Source organism: Grammomys surdaster, unplaced genomic scaffold (genome assembly GCF_004785775.1).
Source record: "Grammomys surdaster isolate TR1022 unplaced genomic scaffold, NIH_TR_1.0 225, whole genome shotgun sequence".
NCBI lineage: Eukaryota > Metazoa > Chordata > Mammalia > Rodentia > Muridae > Grammomys > Grammomys surdaster.
Genome location: NW_021604670.1, coordinates 4185811 through 4208815, shown reverse-complemented (window position 1 = coordinate 4208815; position 23005 = coordinate 4185811). Strand labels below are relative to the sequence as shown.

Here is a 23005-nt window from a genome sequence, read left to right as displayed (position 1 = left end):
AAACATGACTATGACACCACTATCCTGTTTTAGAAAGTAAATTACATAAAGGATATCCATGGGGACAGGTCGTCAGTTAAGACAGAACCCCAAGATTCTGAATTGTAACACCTCTAGTCCTAGTTGCTAAGAATGAACTCATCAGAGACCAGGAGTCATGAAGGGACCCTTTAAGCTTAAGCTAGATACAAATAAGGCACCTCAATTTCAGCACCTTACTCAGCCACTACAATAACAAACAAGTAGAAGACCTAGGAGCCCCTCTTATGTCTTTGTGAAGAACTAAAAAAAACTCCATAGGTTATACACAGGCTCCTAGTCAGGAAGTCTGAACGAGACCCAGTGCCTTGTACTTTCTAGAATGTACTAGCTTTACAGGTGCCTGGGCAACCATAGTTCAAGAGACTCCCATGATTCCTCAACTGCTGAGGCTTCACAAACAGCTCTGGAGGTCTTTGGCTTCAGATTTCCAAAGCATCCAGAATCTAAGGCTCGTCAGGGATGTTGGTCGGTTTTGTTCTAACTCTTAGGCAAATTTGTTGCCAGATGTAAGAATCACTGATCTAAAACACTCAAGTACACAGCCACAGATCCAACTGTGAGAGAAACATGGGTGTTTTTATCTATGTGGTATAACCTACAGTCTTGATCTCAAATCTCTTGCATTCCCTTTTCAAATATAACACCCTCTCCATAAGATGGTCCATTGGTAGTCCTGTAAAAGTTGTATTCTACCTATTTATTAGTTTGTTCTGTGGTTAAATTCAAAGCAAGCTCTTATCACCAAGAAATGGCAAAGAGAAAATGCCCAGGCAAATAATGAGAAGATTAGAATCTTAGCCACTGTTCTACTCCTAGGCTTCTTACACACTTCCTAGTATCATACTCATCATATGAGCACAATGATCATTTCTGACCAAACCACAGAACTTCAGACTAAACTGGTAAGTGCTTAAATAATTTTTGAGGGCTTTTGTAGCTTTAAAAGCCTTTATGAGGGCCACATACCTCTAATCCCCAGCTCTTAGCTGAACTAAGATAATGGCCAGTTTCAGAACAGCCTGGACTGCATAGCAGAAAACTATCTCAAAGGAAATCAATGGGGAAAGCACACAGTGTGACTATGACACACACAGTGTGATTATGGCACCCACTGTAGAATTTCCTAGACTTGCTACTGGCTTTCTGGATATATATTCCCAGTTTCCTTATATTCCCAGTGACTATTTTAGAAAAACTTCAAGTGGAAATTAAGAATTCAAATGTAAAGAATGATGCCTGTCTGCAAATATTTACTTTATCCCACACTAAAATATTTTGGGTCTTCTGCTTTTATTTTATTATTTGGGGGGAAGGAGTTTAAGACAAGGATCTTCTATGTAGATCTGGCTGTGTTAAAACTTTCTCTGTGTAGAACAAGCTAGTGTCTAAACTCATGAGATTTGATTGCCTCTACCTCATGAGTATGGAGATAAAAGGAGTGAGCCACCACACCTAACTCCAATCTTTAGGTTTTATTAGTTGATGGTTTCAAGTTTCATACAACACATTTTCCTAATATTCACCCCACTAACTACTCCTAGATCCACCTTTGAGTTCTCTATTTATCCAACCCTGTATCCAAGAATTTTCTTCAAAATCCTCTAAGACCAGTATGTGTGGCCTAAAATATTCTTGAATGTATGGTCTTCCACTGGAGTACAGTCAACTTTTCAGGGGCTATACTCTTAAGAGAAAACTGACCCTTATTTTCTCATCAGCTAACAACTGAAAATCACTTCATAATTAGAGGCTGGAGTGTGTGTTAGATTTGATCTAGCTTGGGCTTGCACTGGTTTGGGGCACCACTGTGAGTTAATATACTTTCCTGATATTTTAATAGAAATTATACAATCACGAACTCTAACTGCAAGGATAGTGAAGCAAAGGGACATCAAGAATCAACTCCATTTCAGCATCTGTGTGTCTGAGGTAAGACACACGTTCCCATGACCACTGCTCATCACACTGAAGCCAAAGAGCCCATGGACATGAAGGCTGAGAACTCAAACTTACCCATCATGCTTTAGAACATACGTTATTGTAAAGTGTTTATGAAAAAATAAGATGATTCCAGCTGATATCTAACCAAGGATAAGATGTGGAAAATTCCCTAAGATGTTTTCTGTGGCAAATGTTTAATATGAAAGATGGATAAGCTTTTTAATATTTTCACTTACCACTCCCAGTTTCATAAAAAAAGAATTGTGATTTTTTTTTTTTTTTTACATACTAGTCAAGCATCTTCATCCTCTATCGGTAGGGTTGCTACCAAGCAATTAAACAAGAAACCACAGAAACTGATGTTACAGCCTGCATGCCATTTATCTCACTTTACTACTTATTTCAAATAGCCTAAAAAAATACACATGCAAAAAAATTGTTTTACTAAAACTATTAAAGATAAAATCCATATAGGGGACAGAATTGTTTTCTACCTTGCTCGGTTTTTCAAAAACTCTCTATTAAATTCATACACTGGCAGTCCTATGTAAAGGAAACCTGAAAATAGCCAGGAATACAGATCAGTGATAGAAGCTCGCCTATAGCATCTATGAAGAGTTTGGTTCAATCACCATTCTGCAAACACACACACACACACACACACACACACACACACACACACACACACGACACTAAAGGAAATTTGACCCATTTGATATGAGTACTCAACAACTGAAGAATTCTCCGGACAAGATAATGAACACAGAAGCAACACAATCAGCAATGGGTTCCTTTTTAATCTGATGTGAATAGATAAGCTGTCTGAGGTCTTAAATCTGTAGCTTCAGGGAACAAAACAATGAGGCTCAAGTAGACCTCTCCAGGTACTTAAAGGTCTTGAAAAAATGAGACTCTGAGGTTCGATTACAGAGCTACTCAAAGTATCACCTAGATGGAAGTCCTAAATGTCCCCAGTATGATCTCTACCCTTAACCTCGAGTAACCAGAGGTGAAGCCAGGACCCTTCATACCTCTTTTAAGTAAACTTCAGTCATTTCAAAACTTAGTTTGATTTGCTTGTTTATAAACTGAGTAAAGTAGTTGTATGCACCACCAAAGTTCACATGAAAGACCCATGAGGTCTATCTATACTTAATGACATATGGTTTTAGTATTTTAAAACAATTCCAGTAGGAACCATTACCTCCTATTCCAAGAACATGTTCCTTAAATAAGTTTGGGCTTAAATAAGAACTTACTCGGATTTTTAAAAGGCATACTAAAATTATTTTTTAACTAACTATTACTGAAATTCAACAAATGGGGAATCACTTAGGCCCAATTTCCCCTCTTTTCCACTATCTTTACAGTAAAAAGGATGCTCATATGCTACATCTTCTTTGTTTGTTAGAAACAGAACACAAACTCCCATTATTCTCTAGTTCTATCATTGTAAATTATTTAGAACTGAGTACATATTAGCCAGTACTTTATCATATGTTCTATAAGTAGAAGGACCAAAGTGACTTAATGGGAGAATTTTATTGCAAGGTACCCCTCCCCTTCCTAAAACAAAATATTCTTCTTATAGCTAACTGTTGAAATGTTCAGTTACACAAGCTCAGGGATATTGACAAAACAAAGGTTAAACTGAAAGTTGTTGTTACACACACATTTTTCCTAAAGCAGCATCCTTTATCTCAGAATAAATTCAGTGTTCAGTTAAAATACATCTAGGTATGGTAGCTCACACTGGCAATCTCAGTATTCAGTAAGCTAATATGGGACTGTCATGAATTCAAAACCAGCCTGACTACATGGCCAACCTGCAGTAAAGAGTGAAATCTGGTCTTTAAACAACAGCTAAGAAATAAATAAATAATCAGATATAGCCTCCAAAAGCTTTTTTTTTCATATTCTGACCCATGATCCTTTAAATGTAAACCATCTACATAAAATTGCATACCTGTTATTTTGTCTCTTACAAGCTTACAGGATTCTATCTCGCCAATGCTCCCAAAAAGACTCTTTAGTTCTTCCTGTGTCATGTTCTGAGGAAGGTAGTTGACTATTAGGTTGGTCTTGCTGTCCTCTGTGTTCCCAGAGTCAACTGGTGAGGAACAGTTGTTGTTTACAGTGGTTGGACCATTGGCTGTGTTATTGCAAGTTGGCCCATTAGACAGTTGTGTTTCCATGGCAGCAATTACCTGCTAAAAACAGAGAAAATAAGAAATGTCAGAATTCATATTTCACAACCTATTAGAGATTCCACCCAAGAGTTAAACACTTGTCACTAAACACAAGTCATTCTGCTGAGATTACAATACAATATCAACAAAAGTGCAACACCCACGCTAATTTCATATTAAGCTATTCAACTTAAGGCAACAGTTTATATTGCCACATACATATTCCATACATGCACATAAGCACAATTTAAATGTTGAAACATTTTCTAGAATCATATCCTGAGTATAGTCATATACCCTCACTCACCTGTAGCATCCACAGAGGAAGTGATTTAATACCAAAGGGCACAGAATGTGTCCTGACTAAAAATTATTCTAGAAAATAAAAATGCTTAACATGCTGCCAAAACAAACAAGCAAACAAACAAAAAGTGATATATTAATTCTGAAGAAGAGTCTTCAGTTCATAAGAGTCAATTATCTAAGACTGACAGGCATCCATTAACAAAATCAAGGAGCAAAGGAGCAAAAGTACTTTCAAAAACAAAAATTTGTCAACATGTACTGTTTTGGTTACATACTGAAATGTTTTTGATTAACATTATTTTGTACCACTATCATTGGTAAGAAATTAAAAAAAATAGATGTTATATGTTCAGAAGTGAAAGGGTAGGTTAACTTGGGAGTAAAACTATGAATATTCTGTCTACATTTATAGACTCTATTTAGCCATTTTGTCAATTTGGCAGCTGATGACCACCAACAAATTATCTATAACACCAAAACAGGATCCACAAACAATTCAGGATCATATTTTGCCTTGACTCTAATTTTAAGAACACATGACCAAAAATACATATCGAGTTCATGAAAGCAGCAATATAAACACACAACTTCTCCAAACAGGGCAGCCCAAGGCTATTGAAAATACAAGTAGTAAGGTGTCCATAAACCAACCAAAAGATGAACAGCAGAGTTGGGGATAATTGCCTCAAACAGTTCCAACTACTCTAAAAATCATTTATTATACAATTTTGGATGTAGTTTCCTAAAAGTAATTTGATGGGCCTTTAACAAAAGAGTTACAAACCACAGCCCCCACACTCTCCAAAAGCATTTTCCAGTAACTCTCCAACTCTGGACAGCCATGACTATGGGGGAATCCAAAACTCAAAGCATCAGTTGAAAAGGTTACACTCTGTCTCATCCAATACAACTCTCAGCTCCCCAAAGAACTACTCCAACCTGACAACTCAAAATGATGGCATGCTAGCTTTAGGAGGCTTTAATGTAGGAAAGGCAAAGAATTTGATAAAAGAAAAAAAGCAAAGTAGAGGGGGGAAAGGGGCTGATTATAGGTGAATGGGAAAAACATCTTTTAAAAAGTAAATTGCCTAAGAAAAAATAAAAGTGTATGTACATCTATGGATAGAAAATCTCAATTGCCAAGGGAAGTTTACATAGGAAAGCAGCACCAGACAGACTGGCCAACTGACCATATCCAAACTGGTTATGGACAAGAATCAGCATAATCAAGATAAAAATGGACTCAAGCCAGAGTAGTTAGGAAATAATCAACCTGTAACCTTTCAATAGCTTCATTTCTTTTCCAAAGAAATGAACTCCCCCCACCACCCCAAGACTTAAACTACTTTTCTTGGGTAAGCATTCTCAGGGAACACTTAAAGAATAATAAATAAATCTTTGGACTTCTGTATGAAAAAAAATAGTCAAAATATTTCAAGATATTATAAATGACATATTACTTGAAAATGAGAAGGGAGGCTTCAGATTTTCTGGTAAAAGTCTACTGTTCCAGTTTGTGGGCTGGTTGTGAATCACTCTTCTCACAAAAAAAACTCTCATAGGGCTACCTCTGCTCAGCAACTGTAAAAACAATGTACTACGAGATAAAGTGGCCAAGGTATATTAAAGTAAACCATAATTCAAAATTAAGGGTATGTACACAAAGTACAAGAACCCCAAAAGTGAGGTTCAGTCTAGAGCTCATTGGGATGGCATGTGAAATATAGATGTTCATTGACTGACATTAGCAGGGTGTAGTAAGGACAACAAACACTCTCACTTAATTGCACATTTATTTCCATGTTCAGGTGGCAAGAATGAGCTTCTAAGCCAACATTCAAGTGAACAGCTGCAGTAGGCTGTATGCACTGAAAAAAAAAATCACAGCATCTTTCAGCTATAGGACCATCTGCTCTGAATAAAATGATACTAATGTGCTATATTTTCCAAATAATGCATACTCCATTGATAGGCTCAACACAACTGTTCACAGAATGCACAGTCTTTCAACAGTTACTGGGCAAATAATTTTCAGCCAGATTTACAATTTCAAAAATTTTTTTAGAATCAGGAATTGTAAATAACTTCAAAATGTAGTAACCAAAAAAATACATAGTAAACAGAATGTAAAGAATTACGGTAACTTAGTAATCAGACCATACCAAAACTTTTGCTTTTGTTTTTTTTAAAAAAAGCTTGTCACTCTTTTGAGTCTGCACTAAAATCCTAATTTCAATTATTTCAGTTACATATAACAGCACCGTTCTGATCTATATATATCACCACAGTTAAAATTGCAATGTGCTTTTAATACTTAACGATGGCCATACCATAGTCCGTAAGAATGATTAGTATGCCAAATTAAAGGTTCAAGTGTTTGGTATGGCCTCGGCACTTCTGCAACATGCTAAAAAAAAGTAGCCTACAGAATTTAAGAAAAATCCCACAGACCCCGGTCCAAGGCTCTGCTGCCCACGAACCGCTTCTAAGCAGAGAAGCCACATCACACAGTCTGACTGCCATGTTAGTTTGGAGTTGCCGTCTGCAATATGGACACAAAAAGTACCATACGTTAGAGTAGAGCAAGGTAATGTAACATGTCAGCTTGCACAAATTTACAGTGATTGTCTTCATATTCCCAGCACGTCCATGCAGTGGGGCTTAATTGAATTTGAGGCAATTCCAATCTAATCTTTCCAAATTTATTTTAACATGTAGTTTTCTTGCATAAATGTTAAGTATTTGTAATTAAGAGCCTGATTTTAAAACAGTACTACCTAGTTGTCTTGGAATCTACCTTTTAAAACTACCTTAAATTCCGTTTCAAAAATAACAGAAATAAATTAATAAATTAAATGAAAATACTACATGAAGTCCTCCAATGGATGTGAATAAAGGGAGGAAATGTGAATGAAATTTTAGTGAGAAAAGCAGTCAAGCGATTCATAAAGTGATTGCTTTTGCATAAAAGCACTCTCTCTCCTAAATATCAAAGGGACATTAAGCGAAGCTATATTTGCCCACACTGTTACATTATACTACAAATGATCCTTAATCCTGGGCCTTCAAATTAAAAGGGAAGCAAATCCCCTTGAGGTCATTCTGCCACTATGGTTACACTAGTCTCCACCAGTTTCACCCAGAACTGTTCACATAAACTAAGGAAGGGGCAGTAAACCAGTATCTTTCAATTGAAATAATTAGACCAATAAACAGGATTTTTAGGGCAATGACTGTATAGGATGTTAGCTTTGTCCCTGAATGAAATCAAGTAAACATTTTTATAATATGTAAATTGTGAACCCAGCATGCTTTAAAATTAGTCCTGCCATGAGGCCTCCAAGAGCATTAACAGACCATTTATCCCTTATTTCAGTTTGCCTGAAGACTAAACAGAGCTGTGATAGTGGCCCAAAAGCCAAAGTTTACTTTTTAGCTATATACCCATATGCTTAAAATGACAAACATAGCAATAGGAAAACTCAGGCTCAGAAATAAATAATGAACAAGGGCTGAAAAGAAAAATCCCCTTACATTTTAGTAACTACAAGTTTCAGCTTCAGAGTTAAAAAACTGACTACATGATGCACATGAAGCGAACATTGAGTGGACTGTGGCATCTATGAAAGGATTTAAAGGCTTCTCTGTGGATGCATGCAAATGCCTTGCTGTTCTTCCTTTCTCCCACTGTAACCAGAGAATTTGGTTTAACCCTGCTGTCTTTCATTGTACAGTTCCTCATACGGTTACACTTAACCTGAGATACAGTGCTTTATAGACATGAAATAGTTTGGCAAGAGCCCAACTGTGGAGCAGGACTACCACACCCAACAGGTTAAACCAAGCCAAAGTGTACGTCCAGGATACATTCAGGAGTTAATATCCAAACGTTACCTAAAATCTGGTAAAATGCTCTAATGGCCCCATCCCCTATATTCCATAGGAGACACACTAACGAGCTAAGCTCCTGATACCCCTCCTTTGCAAGCCCCAGGGATTCGAACAGTCTCTACTGAAGCGACTAAGCTGAGAAGGCCGCTGATGGAAAATGATTCCACTGCACTTTTACATTTCCAGCAGCCAGACAGTCTCTCCACTTGAGGCAGACACACACCTTTATGGGAAGTTATAAATAAGTTGCTCACATGGCCCTTACCTTTATGCTGGCCAACAATTCAGTTACTAAAAATGTAAAGCTACTCCCCCTTCACTTAAGGACAGGTGATTCTGCTCCACTCAATCTACCACAGACAACCCGGCTGTGCACTATTTATAGACTCTACTGGCTCTGAGGCTCTTTGGAAAGGAAAAAAAAAAAAGCAGTATTGCAGTGAAACAGAGCCATTAATTTTAAGGCTTAAAAAAATGTTTCATATATGTTCACCTCTTAATTTAGACATCAATTGTGCCAATTCAGACTGCTTTTCATCCTGTTATTCTCAGCACAATAACTTATGAAAAGGCACTTTCACAGATCAATCTAGAATATTCTATACTTGCATTAAGCTACAAAAAATAATGGTGAGAAACAGTTTGCTGGGAGCATGGGTCTCACAGGGGAAGGGAGGAAGGTAGCTTTTTCTTTTCATGGTTGTACAATTTAGCTACAACAGGCACTAAAGCTTTCCATGTTTGATGCTCCCCGCTTTTTTCTTTCAATTATATGTACTTCCTGTGAACATTACTGTGTACTTCTGCATCTACATGTTCTTACACTGGTGGAAATCTGAGATCACAACTAGAACTTTGTTTGTTCTTCATGGCTGGCAACAGTAAGAATAGGAGATGTCAAAGTGGCCTAGCAGTTACCCAACCTCATGTGGAAACATGAAAAGTCTCCACTTCCTAATCTCCATAATTGAAAAACAAAACAAAAGCAAAAACATTCTGTAAACTAAGATAAGCTTTGCTATTTTAAAACCTCTTCCAGACAGCCACCATGTAAGACAGATTCTAGTCAAAAGACACTTTTAAAATATCTTGAGAATTCTTGTTAAGTTCACCTAGTGTTATGACTGAGCTAGGAGAATGGATTCCAAAGCCTAAATACCATGGGATATAGAGACCAGACCTGTACAAGTCAGAGTCAAAGCAGTGTACTGAAATGATCATTCCAAAGTTCCTGGTGAGGCTGGTGTAGTCTGCCCTAACAGTCCACTCCACTGCTATGTTTATCATCCTCATACCAGTTCCCAGGTTGGGATTCTGGCTCAGTGGCACCACACTGGTCTATCATGAGTTAAGCCTGGGAGTGTGAAAAACACTGCATTTAGGGGGTGGGGGGAATTAAGTAAAACTGATATGGGCTCTCAGACTTACAGCCACTCTGATGGTCCCTTCCTCATCTTAAGTCACATTTCCTTTTCCAGGGAGCTTTTCCTAAAGCATCATCAGCCACCTGCTACCTATCAGATCAAACACTAGGTACACTATAGACACTGAGCACCCTGCACCCTTTACTATTACCAGCCTTGGGCATCTGAGCCCTCTTTGTCCCTCCAACAAGCCCAGTGCCTTACTCTCTTGCTTTGCTGATGCTCTCCCTTTGAGAGAACTGTACAAGGAAAAACAAAAGTTTCTTCAAAGGTTAGGGATTGAAAGGATGAACCACACCATCTTTAATACATGTAAACTCAATAGTTTTTCTGCCCCACCTCAAGCATTTCACTATAAACATAACAATGAAAGAATATTTTCCATTTTGGGAGCATTCCACCAGTCACCACCCCTCCCTAAAATCCACATTGCTATTACACAGCTCAGCAAAGGAAACCACTTATCTGTGAAGTGAGCAGGTGTGTGATTTCTATCTCAAGAACAGTTTGCCAACTATAAAAACTCAAAAGTCAAAACAAATCCTGAAACATGGCACAGGTAAGTTCCATGCCTCTGTCCAGTACAGTTATGAAGATAGGCCATATGGGATTTAGGGATCACTTAGCAAAATGGTCAAAAGCCAAGAGAATAGAAAGGAAAGCCAACAGAAAATAAATTCTGATACAAAGGAATCCAGAAGCCCATTATTCTTAAGTTACAGGTCTTAAATGGCTTTAATTTGATACGGGCTAGGCACGCTAGGCAAATACAAATGATCTCTCTAAAAAGAATCATGGCTCAAGGCAAGGACAAGCATTTCTCTCAGACTAAAATAATCCAGTTGGTTACAATGACCTTGGACTCCACACCCACCTCCAGGTGTAATGTCTTCCTCCTTACAGTAAGACTTCCTCTAAACACCAAGTTAAGTTACAAGGTGGAAGGAAGGCACCTATCTCTAAAATTTAAAAACTAAAGTTGGGGATGGGGGGTGGAACCCTGATTAGACACTGTCTTCCATTAGTGAACTCATGCTAAGAAACTGGAACATGAAGTCGTCAGGGTCATGGAAGATGAAATCAGCCTGAGGACAGATGAAATCACAAGTCTGTGGTTCACCACTGCTGCAGTTAATATTTATTGTCCCCACTGCAATCATTACAGTGACAGCTTCATGATATACTGCTGGATTTACTGAAGTAAACAAGAGAATATTCAACCAAGCTTTGAAATCAGAGCTAACTTGTGAGTTACAAGGACGAACAGTTGGTGTGTTCTCTTCAAACCTCTTTGTTTCATAGGTCCAACACAATAATTGATTTTTAAGCTTCATAGAAACCCCTGAATCATAAAACCCTTGTCAAGTCAACCTTATACCACTTTATCTCATCAGCTCCATGAATTCCTCAACCTCAGACTCAGATATTTGTCCTTGAGGTTAACAGCAGACCAACCCGCTGCAGGAATACCACAAGAAACTTTCTTTAGCAGATAGTACTATTGTCCCATTACAGATTCTACACACAAGTCAAGTCTCTTCTGATGCCAGTCTGTAGGTTTGGAGTTTCAGAGCTGGCAGGATTAAAGGCTTTGAGCTTTGTGGATGAAGATGAGTGCAGGGCTCTAAATTCATTCCTTTATTCTGCGCTTATTACAGCCAATCATGTTAGTCAGTGGGAAAACAAATTAAATTAAAAAGACTTGCTCGCCCATGCTGTCCATCCATTCAACAGACATCTGCATGCACCTCCTCCTTGGGTCTACAGCTTTAGATGATGGAGGAACTGACTGCAAGAAGAAAGTACCAGGGTACACACATGCAACAGAATAAGATGTATAGAGGAGAGCCAGAAGGAACACATATAGGAACACATATAGAGAAAGCATGCTTTGAAATGAAGGAAAATGTAGAGCAGAGGAAGTAGCAGTGACAATGTGGAAATAATGGTGAAAGTTTCAATTAATAAACAGCAGATGTCACTGAGAAGAGAACTTCATCTTATTCCCCTTAGTGTGTGAATTTGTCATGCATGTTACACACCAAGGGGAATTAAGATGGCAAATCAACAGATCTTATAAACATTAGGTTGTCCTACATCATCCAGGAGGATGTAGAGAATTATCCATGATTCCTGTACATCAAAGAAGGGAATGGGACAGTCACACTCTCCAGAAGTCACAGCATCTTAAGGACTTCATTCAGCCTCTAGCCGGTAAAGCAGAGGAGGAAACATTTTCTCCTCAAGCCTCCAGAGGAAACTTCATCTTGGCTGACTCAGACCTACTTTGAATGGACTTCTGACCTATAGTGCTGTCAGACAGTGGCATGTATTGTGTTTAAAAACTAAAGCCGCTACTTATTCTGTTACAGTAATCTGGAATGTAAGAGAAAAAAATAGTCCCCACTGGACTATCAAGAAAAATATTCCAGGTACGTCTAAGTTAGGCTGCTGTGTAGAGCAATGAGGAGCTACACTGAAAGTGAAAGACCAGTCAAAAAGGTGATGAAGCCAGATCACATAAGTCCTTGAAGGTCATTTGAAGAAAAGAAAGCTAAAAAGGGTTTCAACTTTGTGGTTCCTGTGTAGGAAGGCTCACCAAGTCTGAAAGAAGTTAGGTCAGGTAAGTAGTAATCACAATAAACCAGGCACATGAGGATGACAAAGGCTGAGCAAGGTGCTGTCAGGGGAAGCCATCAGATTCTGGATATACTCAGGAGGAAGCATACAGCTCAATGGCTACACTTTATGTCAGCAAACTGCTTAAATCTACCATCAAAAAACAAACAAAAACAAAACAAAACAAAAAAAAATGGTTTTCATTCCAACTGCTTGTATTTGAAGAAAATCACCAAAATATGTATATTTGCTGGGAACTAAGAATACAAGATGAATAAGCAAATGAAAGGTTTCCACACGGAGAGCTAGACCTTAAACAGAAGGAAAAGAGTCTCAGAAAACCTCGCATAAAAAAATGGGCATTAAGTCAAGCTATTCTCTGCAAGATTTCTTTATAGTGTATTCTTCAAAAGATAATTCAGTATTCATTTATTTAATAGCAAATGTAAAAAAAATCATTTAATTTTACAGACATAGCTAAAGTCATGCAACACAGTTTCACAGGCCTGCAATCCCAGACCTCATGTATGGCTAAGCATAAGGATCAGGATGAGTTCATAGCCAGCCTGGGCTACTTCATAGGACCTGGTCTTAAAGTACCACCAACCCCTTCTGACACAATGGTGCACACATTTAATCCTAGCACTCAGGAGGCAGAAGCAGGAAGCTCTCTGTGAGCTTGAGGTCAGTCTGGTTTACAGAGCTAGTTCTAGGACAGCCAAGGCTACACAGAGAAACCCTGTCTCAAAATAACAAAGGAAAAAAATGAATAAATGAATGTGCACACCACCATTCCCAAGAAAGTTGATTTGTATTACAAGTCCATTTAAATCATCCAAGAACAAGAAAAATCTCAGTTTTACCCCAAAAAACTGAGACACCATTTAATAAATGTCATTTTCTGAAGTGAGAGTACACTCTACTTCAATGGGGCCATTTGTCCTACTGTAGAATAGTGAAATGAGCCTGTGGGTTGACCATGTCTTGGTTAGCATGGAATATACTAATCCATTAACTTCTGGCGATGAATCATTGCCACTCCATTCTTTCATCCCAACCTCAGTGGGCCTAATTAATTTCCAAGCCATTACATGGCTGCAGAACCTAAATGGGAACAGGAGTATAGTGAGAATCAAGTCAATTTCGCCTTCTGTTTCTGTAGCAGGGTTGTTTCATATAGGCAGATAGATGTGAACTGCTAAATTAAGACAGCTCACATAGTAATCAGCACAGAAATTGGATTAACTTCACATTCTTCTACAGAAATCACAGCTATCAGGAACTCCCTCAGGGTAGAACACTTTGTGAAAGGCTGATTGGAAATCCTCAAATTAATCCCAGTAGTTGAGTGTTTTCATAAGGTAGGTTAAAAACATGGTTCCTCTGTATGATAGAAACACTAAAATACTCTGTCATGTTTAAGCTCCAGAACAGGAGGAATGCTTAATCTCAAAGGGAATATAAAAGACAAGGAAGGCTTACGGACAGAAATACCACTTTAACTTACAACTGTTATAAAGGGCCACAGTCCTCCATCTGGACACTTAGGGTAACATTTTATTTTTCACTGTCATTTAAAACGAGAAAAGAAAGAAGGGGGGGAGAGAGGGGGGGGGAGAGAGGGAGGGAGAGAGAGAGAGAGAGAGAGAGACAGAGACAGAGACACAGAGAGACAGAGAGACAGAGAGAGACAGAGAAGAAAGGAAGGAGAAAAAAAGAAATCTCAAATGCTATAGTTAATTTAACCCCAAGCAGTTTATAATAAAATAAAGGCATCTGAAATGTCAGCTGATACAAGATATATATATATATTCTTCATAATGCTGCAAGGTTACAAATATCTCTATGATTTAAAAGAAACTGAAATCTAGAGATAATATCCTAGGACACATAAAACCGTATGATTAAGGCATCATGGAAAGTAGAGTGATGCTCTCTTTTGTCTTGTCTATGATAATCCATGCCCCTTATCTCTGAAAAGAGCACCTTCTTACTGGACTTTATCTATGTAACAGTTTTCTTTTAGGTTGTGTGAAATCCCAAGGAGTAAATGCATTGAATTTAGACACACAACTATGAAACATTTAGTAAGTAAGTTGGGGCATCTTTTAAAAACAAGATTCACACCAACAGAGTTATTTTATTTCCCTGGGTCTAGCTCTCCTGCTCTCTCCTCTAATGGCAGTTTTATTTAAAACCTATATTCCAGCTAGAAAAAAATGGCTTAGGTACATCTGTGACTTGTTATGGTAATTAAACTCCTAGTTATTTACTACATTCCAAGAATTTGCATTCAATTAACATGTTACTTTTATTTGTAATTCCAATGAGAGGAGAGTTTGGAGGAAGCTTCCCAAGGATGTTTCTAGTTGATAGGTTGCCTAAGAATAATGTACATGAGTTAAAGCTAAAATAAAAGAAAAAAAAGAAAAGAAAAAAGAAAAGAGCTAATCCCACCACTCACACAGATCCAGACGTCGCTCTTAAGAAGGAAACTAGTCAAGGTGCTTCAGAGCCCATACCCTTGCCCTCTAGCAGAGCAAAGACTGCACTCACTTCACTTCTGTGGGCTCTGACTTCCCACGACATCCTCACACCAATAGTGCAAAGTACACTGGAAACACATGCTTCAAGGTCCCTACAAGTTCACTGGGCTAGTTCCCTGAGTTAGAACTGAAGAGTGAGACAAATGTGTAAGTCTCTGTGTGCAGAGACCTGTGTAATTATACACAAGCATATTTCCAAGTTATTGAAAAAGAGGATCTATCACCTGGTGGCAAGGAATGAAAGAAGGTAGAGATGTAATCACAGGTTCCATGAACCTAAGAAAAACTTTACAGAGACTTAAACCACAAATTAATTTAGCCCTTGAGTTATCTATTTTCTTGGAAGAGAGAAAGGGGGAAGGGGGAAAAGGGCCCACTTTCTTTAAATGCTTTCGTTATGTACAAATATCAAGCAGAAAATATGTCAAAGCACTTTACAAACTAAAGTGTTTAATGAGTATGAGGCTGGTATAATTGTCACTAGACAAGGAAAAATGCTTCTTTCAAATGCTACCATAGAAAATCTGTCAGTCTTTCAGGATAAGCTTGGATAACCCCTTCTACAACTCCCAACATCTAAATGGGCAACAACACTGCAGAATTTCAGAAGTCTCTCATATGAAATGGGAACACTGGACAGAAAACATTTTCCTAATCATTAGTGTCATCGCCTATCCTGGACATCTAAAGCAGATACTACTATGTTAAACTACATTTAGCAGTCACAAACAGTGACAAAGATCGCAGTTTTCACTTCAATTGCTGCAATTTTTAACCCCAGCTGTCTAAATAATATATTTAAATATAGACAGTGTCAATAATCCAAGCACTGCCTCACATCTGGATTACAGCCTTATCTATTTTAATTTGCCTTACTTTAAAAGTGGATGCCCTCAATAGTTCTACCTCAAAACCCGGCTATACCACTCCTGGGCATATACCCAAAAGATACTCCACCATCCCACAAAGACATTTGCTCATCTATGTTCATAGCTGCTTTACTCATAATAGACAGAAACTGGAAACAGCCTAGATGTCCCTCAACTGAAGAATGAATAAAGAAAATGTGGTACATTGATGCTATGGGATACTATTCAGCTATTTAAAAAAATAGACATCATGAATTTTACAGGCAAATGGATGGAACTTGACAATATTATCCTGAGTGAGGTAACCCAGTTCCAAAAGAACATGCATGGTATGTACTCACTTATAAGTGGATAAATAAGCCATAAAATAAAAAATATTCATGCTACACTTCACAGACCCAAAGAAGCTAAACATGAAGGAAGGCACAAGAAAGGATGCCTGAATCCCACTTAGAAGGGGGAATAAAATAGTCATATGAGGTAGATAGAAGCAGGGAACTGGGACGGAGAGGGGATGGGGAGGGGAGTTGGGGGAGGCATCTCCAGGATGAGACAGAGACCTGGGATAAGGGAGGGACTCAAGAATCAATGCAGGTGACTCAGCACTGAAGATATGGAACCTGAAGAGGCCACCTCCTGTAGACAGGCAGGAACCCCAGCAAAGGAATAGGGACACCAACCCACTTACAAAGCTTCCATCCAAAATTTATCCTGTCTATAAGAAATGCAGTCACAGGAATGGAGCAGAGACTAAGGGAATTGCCAATCAATAACTGGCCCATCTTGAGACCCTTCCCATGTGCAAGCAAGCACCAACCCCTGACACTATTAATGATACTCTGTTATGATTGTAGACTCCTGTAGCAAGGTTATCCTCTAAGAAGCTCCATCCAGCAGCTGACTCAGACAGATGCAGACACACCCACAGCCAAACAGTAGATGGAGCTTGGGAACTCATGGAAGAATAAGAAGAAGGATTGTGAGCCCTGGAGAGGATGGGAACCCCACAGGAAGACCAAAAGTCAACTAACCTGGATCCTTGGGTCTCTCAAGAGACTGAACCGTTAACCAAAGAGCATACAAGGGGTGGACCTAGACCACCTCACTCAAATTTAGCAGATATGCAGCTTGGTCTTCATATGGGTCCAGAACTGGGGCAGGAGCTACCCAAAAGCTCTTGCCTGTCCCTGGATATGTTCTTGTGGGGCTGCCTTGTCTGGTTTCAATGGGAGAGGATGTGCCTAGCCTTGCAGAGACTTAATGTGTCAGAGTAGGGGCTACCCAAGGGGGAACCTACCCACTTAGAGGAGAAGAGGACAGAGGGATGGGAGGAAGAATTGTGGGATGACCAGGAAGGGGGCAGTGAGTAAGATGTAAAGTGAGTATGTTTTTTAAAAAGTGCATGCCTTCTTTAGGAAAAAAAAGATTGCCCTTGGCTTTCCTCCTCCTCACCTTGGTATTTCACCCTGTATTGCTCAGCTTCTTAGGACTTTAATACTCAGAATTCACCACCCACCCTACTTCTTTTACAAATAAGGGTTTCAAAGATGAACCAAGTATCTTCTCCTTCTACTTCTGGAAGTAGAGACTCTAAAGTCTAGATTGATAATACACATCATATAGTGCTAGAGGGATGTTTATTCACAATCAGGAAAATGATGCAATCACACAGGGCCACTCACTTTCCTTCATCATGTTTCTTCTACCATGACTGTCAAGCCAACCTAAATTTAAGCATGGTTTTTATAAGCCTGCATTAACTGTGGTTTTGAGATGTTTAGCTAAAAGAAAAATAAGGCACCCTGAATCCTCCACAGAATTTGCATAATTCTGGTACAAAAAGAGGTTATTAGAATAATATAACTGCCTTTTGGGGAGTTCAATGAATCCTTTGACCAAAAAGTAAAAGTAAAAAAGGGAAAAGTAGAAGAAAAAAGGCTACTTATTGTATGCCAAATAATTTTAAAGATAGAATTTCACTTAATTTTCATGTGCAGTATAAGTTCTATAATTTTTTTCCAATGAGTTAAATATATGATCTTCAATTTACAAATGAGGGAGAGTGATATAGAAGGCAGGTAGTCCTAGTACTTGCTAAGCAGATGTTGTACTGAGTGAGTCATATCCCCAGACCTTTTTCTTTATTTTGAGACTAGATCTATTCTAAGTTGCTTAGGCTGTCCTTAAACTCATACTGTAGATTAGGCAGGCCTTAAACTTATGATCCTCCTGCCTCAGTCTCTTAGAGAGCTAGGATCCTAGGCTTGTACCACCTAGCTCAGCTCTAAGTGAGGATTTCATTACACACGTATAAAGCAGAAACACTGGGATTTGAGACCAGAGTTAGTTAGGAGCCCATTGAAAGCCTCCTAACTACTCTTTGCTTGCATGCTTAAACCCATCTGCAATCTTCTTTCCAATCCTAAACTACACAGAGCTTCCCCCAAATAGCCAGCATCCCACAACCATCTCTTTGCAAGGTTTTTGCTGACTCCATGCTGCCAATAAAGCAATGCCTCAGCTCCCCAAGGAAGTTGCCACCTATCTGTTTATCACATGTCCAGCACTCCCACAGCACACAATGAACCCTACCAAATCCCCAGCAGTTCCACTCACTCCGTCTGCTCTCCACTATTACTCAACCTCTCTTCACCTACTGCACCCTCACTACCTTTCTTCTGACTAAAAGGAGTGTCAATCTACAAAGAGGAGATACACTGCCTTCACCAGAATTCTGAGAAACACTGAACCAGGCAAGATAATAACCAGCCAGTGCTTCTAGAAGTCCACACCCCCTGCATTCACGTTACATGTCTTTGCCTTCTCATCATAAGCATAAAAAGTCTAACAAAGCAGAATAATAGCCATGAAGGCAAATCAAGGCAGAGCATGTGTACACTCAATTATTTAACTATGTGGGCTTGCATTCCTTGCCAATAGGAAGATTCTCTATCACAATTTCATGTACCTGAATGAGTAAAATCATCTTAGGTTGTCTGTATAGGAAAGGCAACCATGGCTCATCATTAACATACACATATTCTTTTCAGAATATAATTACTATTCATTATAATCTCAAGCTTCTAGTTGAGCCCACATTACCACCAAAAACTTAGCTGTTATGTTTCATTAGAATACAGGCTTCAGTAGGTAGGAGGAGAAGAGAAGACAGGTGTATGTGTGTCACACTGTCACCACATCACAATTCAAGATAAGCATATCTCAACAAAGAAGCATAAATAAAACCAAGACCACATATGAAGTGTGTACCCTTGTCCTTCAGCTAAGGTCTAATGTATAAGATTAGAAAAGGCACTCAAGGTCAGAAAACAATTTCTCTGACACACTGGATATGCCAGGCATGTATACCAGATGGGCATAACAAAGGTACACAAGACATGAGCATTTCAAGTCCCCCCTTCCTGAGTAGGCTTGAACCCCAAGAAGTCAAAGGAATATAAGGAAAGTTTCCAGGACCCATAGCCATTCTATTCTGGCTGACCTATGCTAAATGTTTCACCAAGGAAAAAAAAGGGCAAAGTCATCCGCTGCTATGGAAACTACCTCTAACTAAAACAACTGAGTTTAGACATGTATGTGAACAAAAAGAAATGAGGCATTTGCTTCCCAATGTTTAAAGCTCTAGAGAGTAGCAGGAGAGAGCACATGACATCCACAATGCAGTTAACATTAAATAAACTTCTGCCTTATTATCAAAGTTTGAAATTACAAAGAAACACTAGCTGAACATTTTCTGATTTGGTTTCTGAGTAGTAGTCACTGCCTGCTACAATTTTATCTTATGTAAAGTGAATATTTCTTTAAAGGAATTCTGGCAGAACAGTAGATTGAAAATGCAAACCACTTGGTGGTAAACAGTCTTTCATCACTGACAGTACAGAGATACTTCGACAATGAGCTGGGGAGAGTAAATTGATACAAAAACTTCATATATATTATAATTACCTAAACTGAAAATTTTTAATTTTAGATCTAATCATCTTCAAAATATTCCATGAAATAAGCAAAACAGAAGCATCAATTCTCTATTAATCATATCCTAATATGACCACAACATGTGTAAAATACACTTGAAAATAAGACCTGCTTTGGCATTCTGATACTTCCCTGGGTTCTAAGAGAAAGTCATCTTGTCCATACAAATTAGGAAATGTCTTTTTTAAGGAGCTGTGGTGGTTTGAATGACCATGGCCCCCTCAGGATCATATGGAATGATTTTTCCACAACTGGTAAACTGTTTTGGAAGGATTAGGAGGTGTGGCCTTATTAGCAGAGGTGTGTCACAGAGAATAGGCTTTGAGGTTTCAAAAGCTCACATGGTTCCCCATTAGCCTCTCTCTGTGTGTCATGTTTGTTAGATATGATGTAAGCTCTAAGCTATTGCTCTAGCAGCTGATCTTTCTGTTGCCAGGCTACCCACCATACCAGTCAGAGTCACCTTCTGAAACTGTAAGCAAGCTCCCTTTATAAGCTCTCTTTTATAAGTCTCCTTGGTCATGGTGTCACTTCACAGCAAAAAATAGTAACTAAGACAGGGGCTAAGGGCAGGGCAGTGGTGTAGTAGTGGTACATGGTTTGAATCCCAGCAATAGAGCAGAGGCAGAGAGGCAGAGAGGGCAGAGAGGAGGGCAGAGAGGCAGAGGCAGGTTGCTCTCTAATGTAGATGTCTACAGAGCAAGTTCCAGAACAGAGATACCTAGAGATTAAGAAGAAAGTGAATTCAGAGGTAACAGAACACTGAAAAAAGATGAGTACATAGAAAAATGCTTTATCCCAAGCATGGAGGTACCCCCCACCTCTACCCACTCCCTGACAAACTGATAGTCATTACACACTCAACAAACTTCCAACTGGGCATTGTAGCTCCTAGCACTAGGGAGACTAATGCAGAAGGCTCAGGGTTTCAGGCCTACCCGTGCTACATAGTATAACCCTGTCTCAAGTACAAAGCTATTCATGACATACCATAAATTATATTTCAAGATGCAGAAGAGGGTACCTAAAGACACAGTAAAAGTGTAAGGAAGTTTAATTCATACTTTTTCTGTTGCCTTTAATTTACTCAAATAGATTTCCATGAAAACCTACTTCAAAACAGCAAAACGGGTAAGACAAAGAACCAAGGTGCTTCCAAGGCAAGGCCTTACCAAAAGACTGTGTGTTGTACAACAGAGTGAAGGGACAATATTGGAGATGGATGCATTTTCTGTGCTCCCCAAAATCTGCTCTTATCTCCTATATAAGTTTTCAAAGCACCATAACAATACTATCTCTAGATTCACTTGGCAAATATAAGAGTATAATTTGTTTAAAATCATAAGATAATAACTCTCTATTATTTACCATTTTCTAGAAATAGAGACTTGAACAAAGAAGAGAGAACACCACCATGCAATAATAATGATGTCTCCAAGAGTCTCTTAAACTTCTACAGCAATGTCTCATTAACTAAAAAGCCAAAGATAAAGATAAAATAAAAGCTGGAGAAACTCCAAAATTGAAGTTTTTATGGGACACATTAAATTATTCTCTATCAACTGTGTATCTTTCAAATTGCATGATACTATTTAAACTATTGACTCTCGCCCCCGCCCAGAACTCATACTAATTTTCTTTAAAGAGAAAAAAATCTTATGTTTTCAATCCAGTCTATATGAAGAAGAGTATGGTTCCCAGTGTAGAGAGCAAGAGTCTACTCCTACAAAAGGGCATACATAATACATACATGTTTTTTTTTCTCTTCTTCCTAGGCCATATATAAACTGAAGAAGGACCAGCATTGGCATTAAATACTTGTATGCTCCAATTCTTTTACATTTGTTTACTAACCTGGCATGAGAGATTCAAACACAGAATTCAAGGCTACAGTAGAGAATGTACTAAAAATACCTCGAGGTGTTCAATGTTTATTTGAATACCAGAACACATATATAGTTATCTTTTAACATAAGATGGCCATTAACCCTCAAGGTAAGCTTCTACATTACTAAGAAGGGATCTAGCTATCCACAGAGGAACACCTCCAACTGGATAAAGTTTACCAATACCAAGTCCTCCTCATATGTCTTAGTAGAGTCCCTTTCTCATGCTATTTTTGCTCAACTTACTATGTATCCTCTTGTGTTAAATTCTACAATATGTGTATATCACACAGAGAGACAACTTTTTTTTTTCCAAATTGTAATTTATACTCATTCACACAGGGGTTATAAACACAGAAAGGCAGGACGTGGGATGGGGAAGGGGATGACACTGGAGCGTGGGTGTTCAGGGGGAATACAGATATCTTCAGAACCGGGTATCGACTGGGTGAAGTTTCAGGCGACAGGTCGCTATGGCTCTGCCTATGATTCGCTTGGAGGGACAACTTTTGACTCACATTCATAGGCAATGTTGTCCATGACAAGATTCTTATTACTTTTTTCATTAAGTACCAATGTTACAGAACCAAATGTACTATAGCAACCTAAAATCAAATTAATCACATGGAATATAGTACAGTTCCTAAATACAGCCACTATTTGCAATATTTAAAACCTAAGACTTGAGACTATAGAGATGGCTCAATAATTAAGAGCTGTTCATGCAGTAGCTACCATCTACCTCAGGGTGCGAACTGGTCTCTTCAGGCACCTGTACTCATGTACAGGCACCTGTACTTACACACATGCATACACCTAACTGAAAATTTAAAAATAAATATTAAAAAAATAAGATTGTAATTGCATGATGTAGATTAAAACAAAGGTTTCAAAGGCTGAAAGGTATGGCTCAATGGTAGACAGAATGTGTATTTAACATGCACATGGCTATAGTTTCCATCACTGGAACCAAACTAAATAAATAATAAAAATAAAATGAAAGCTTTAGTTCAGTTCTTCATCAGAGTTCAGAATTTCAGATTAGACAGTGGGTATTTACAACAGAATCTGACAGTCTACGCACAATCCCCTGCCCCAAAACTAATAGACAACTAAAAATCTATGGCAATAGACCAGAATTAAGTGAAAGTCCACACAAGGTCCAAGGACAACGTAGACAGTTCCAAATCTATTTCACAATGCTTTGGTGACCTCTCAAGGAATTTTAACCTTGGAAAATTCTCCTAACTGTAATGTATTTTTTCATTCTTTCTTTTAGAAAGTCATTTTATATAT

General features: G+C 38.5%; 1 protein-coding gene across 12 annotated transcripts in view; it reads right to left on the bottom strand.

Annotated features, from left to right (window-relative positions):
- Elavl2 (ELAV like RNA binding protein 2) overlaps positions 1-23005 on the bottom strand; it is a 152377-nt gene that overhangs the window by 57119 nt on the left and 72253 nt on the right. For 4 of the 12 annotated variants that reach the window (XM_028773336.1, XM_028773341.1, XM_028773340.1 and 1 more), the window contains one exon: positions 3950-4193. In XM_028773336.1, the coding sequence (XP_028629169.1) occupies positions 3950-4193 (244 nt within the window). Of the gene's footprint in view, positions 1-3949; positions 4194-4433; positions 4449-6929; positions 7021-23005 lie in introns of those variants that run through there. The other 8 variants (XM_028773330.1, XM_028773332.1, XM_028773331.1 and 5 more) reach the window with 4 other exon arrangements.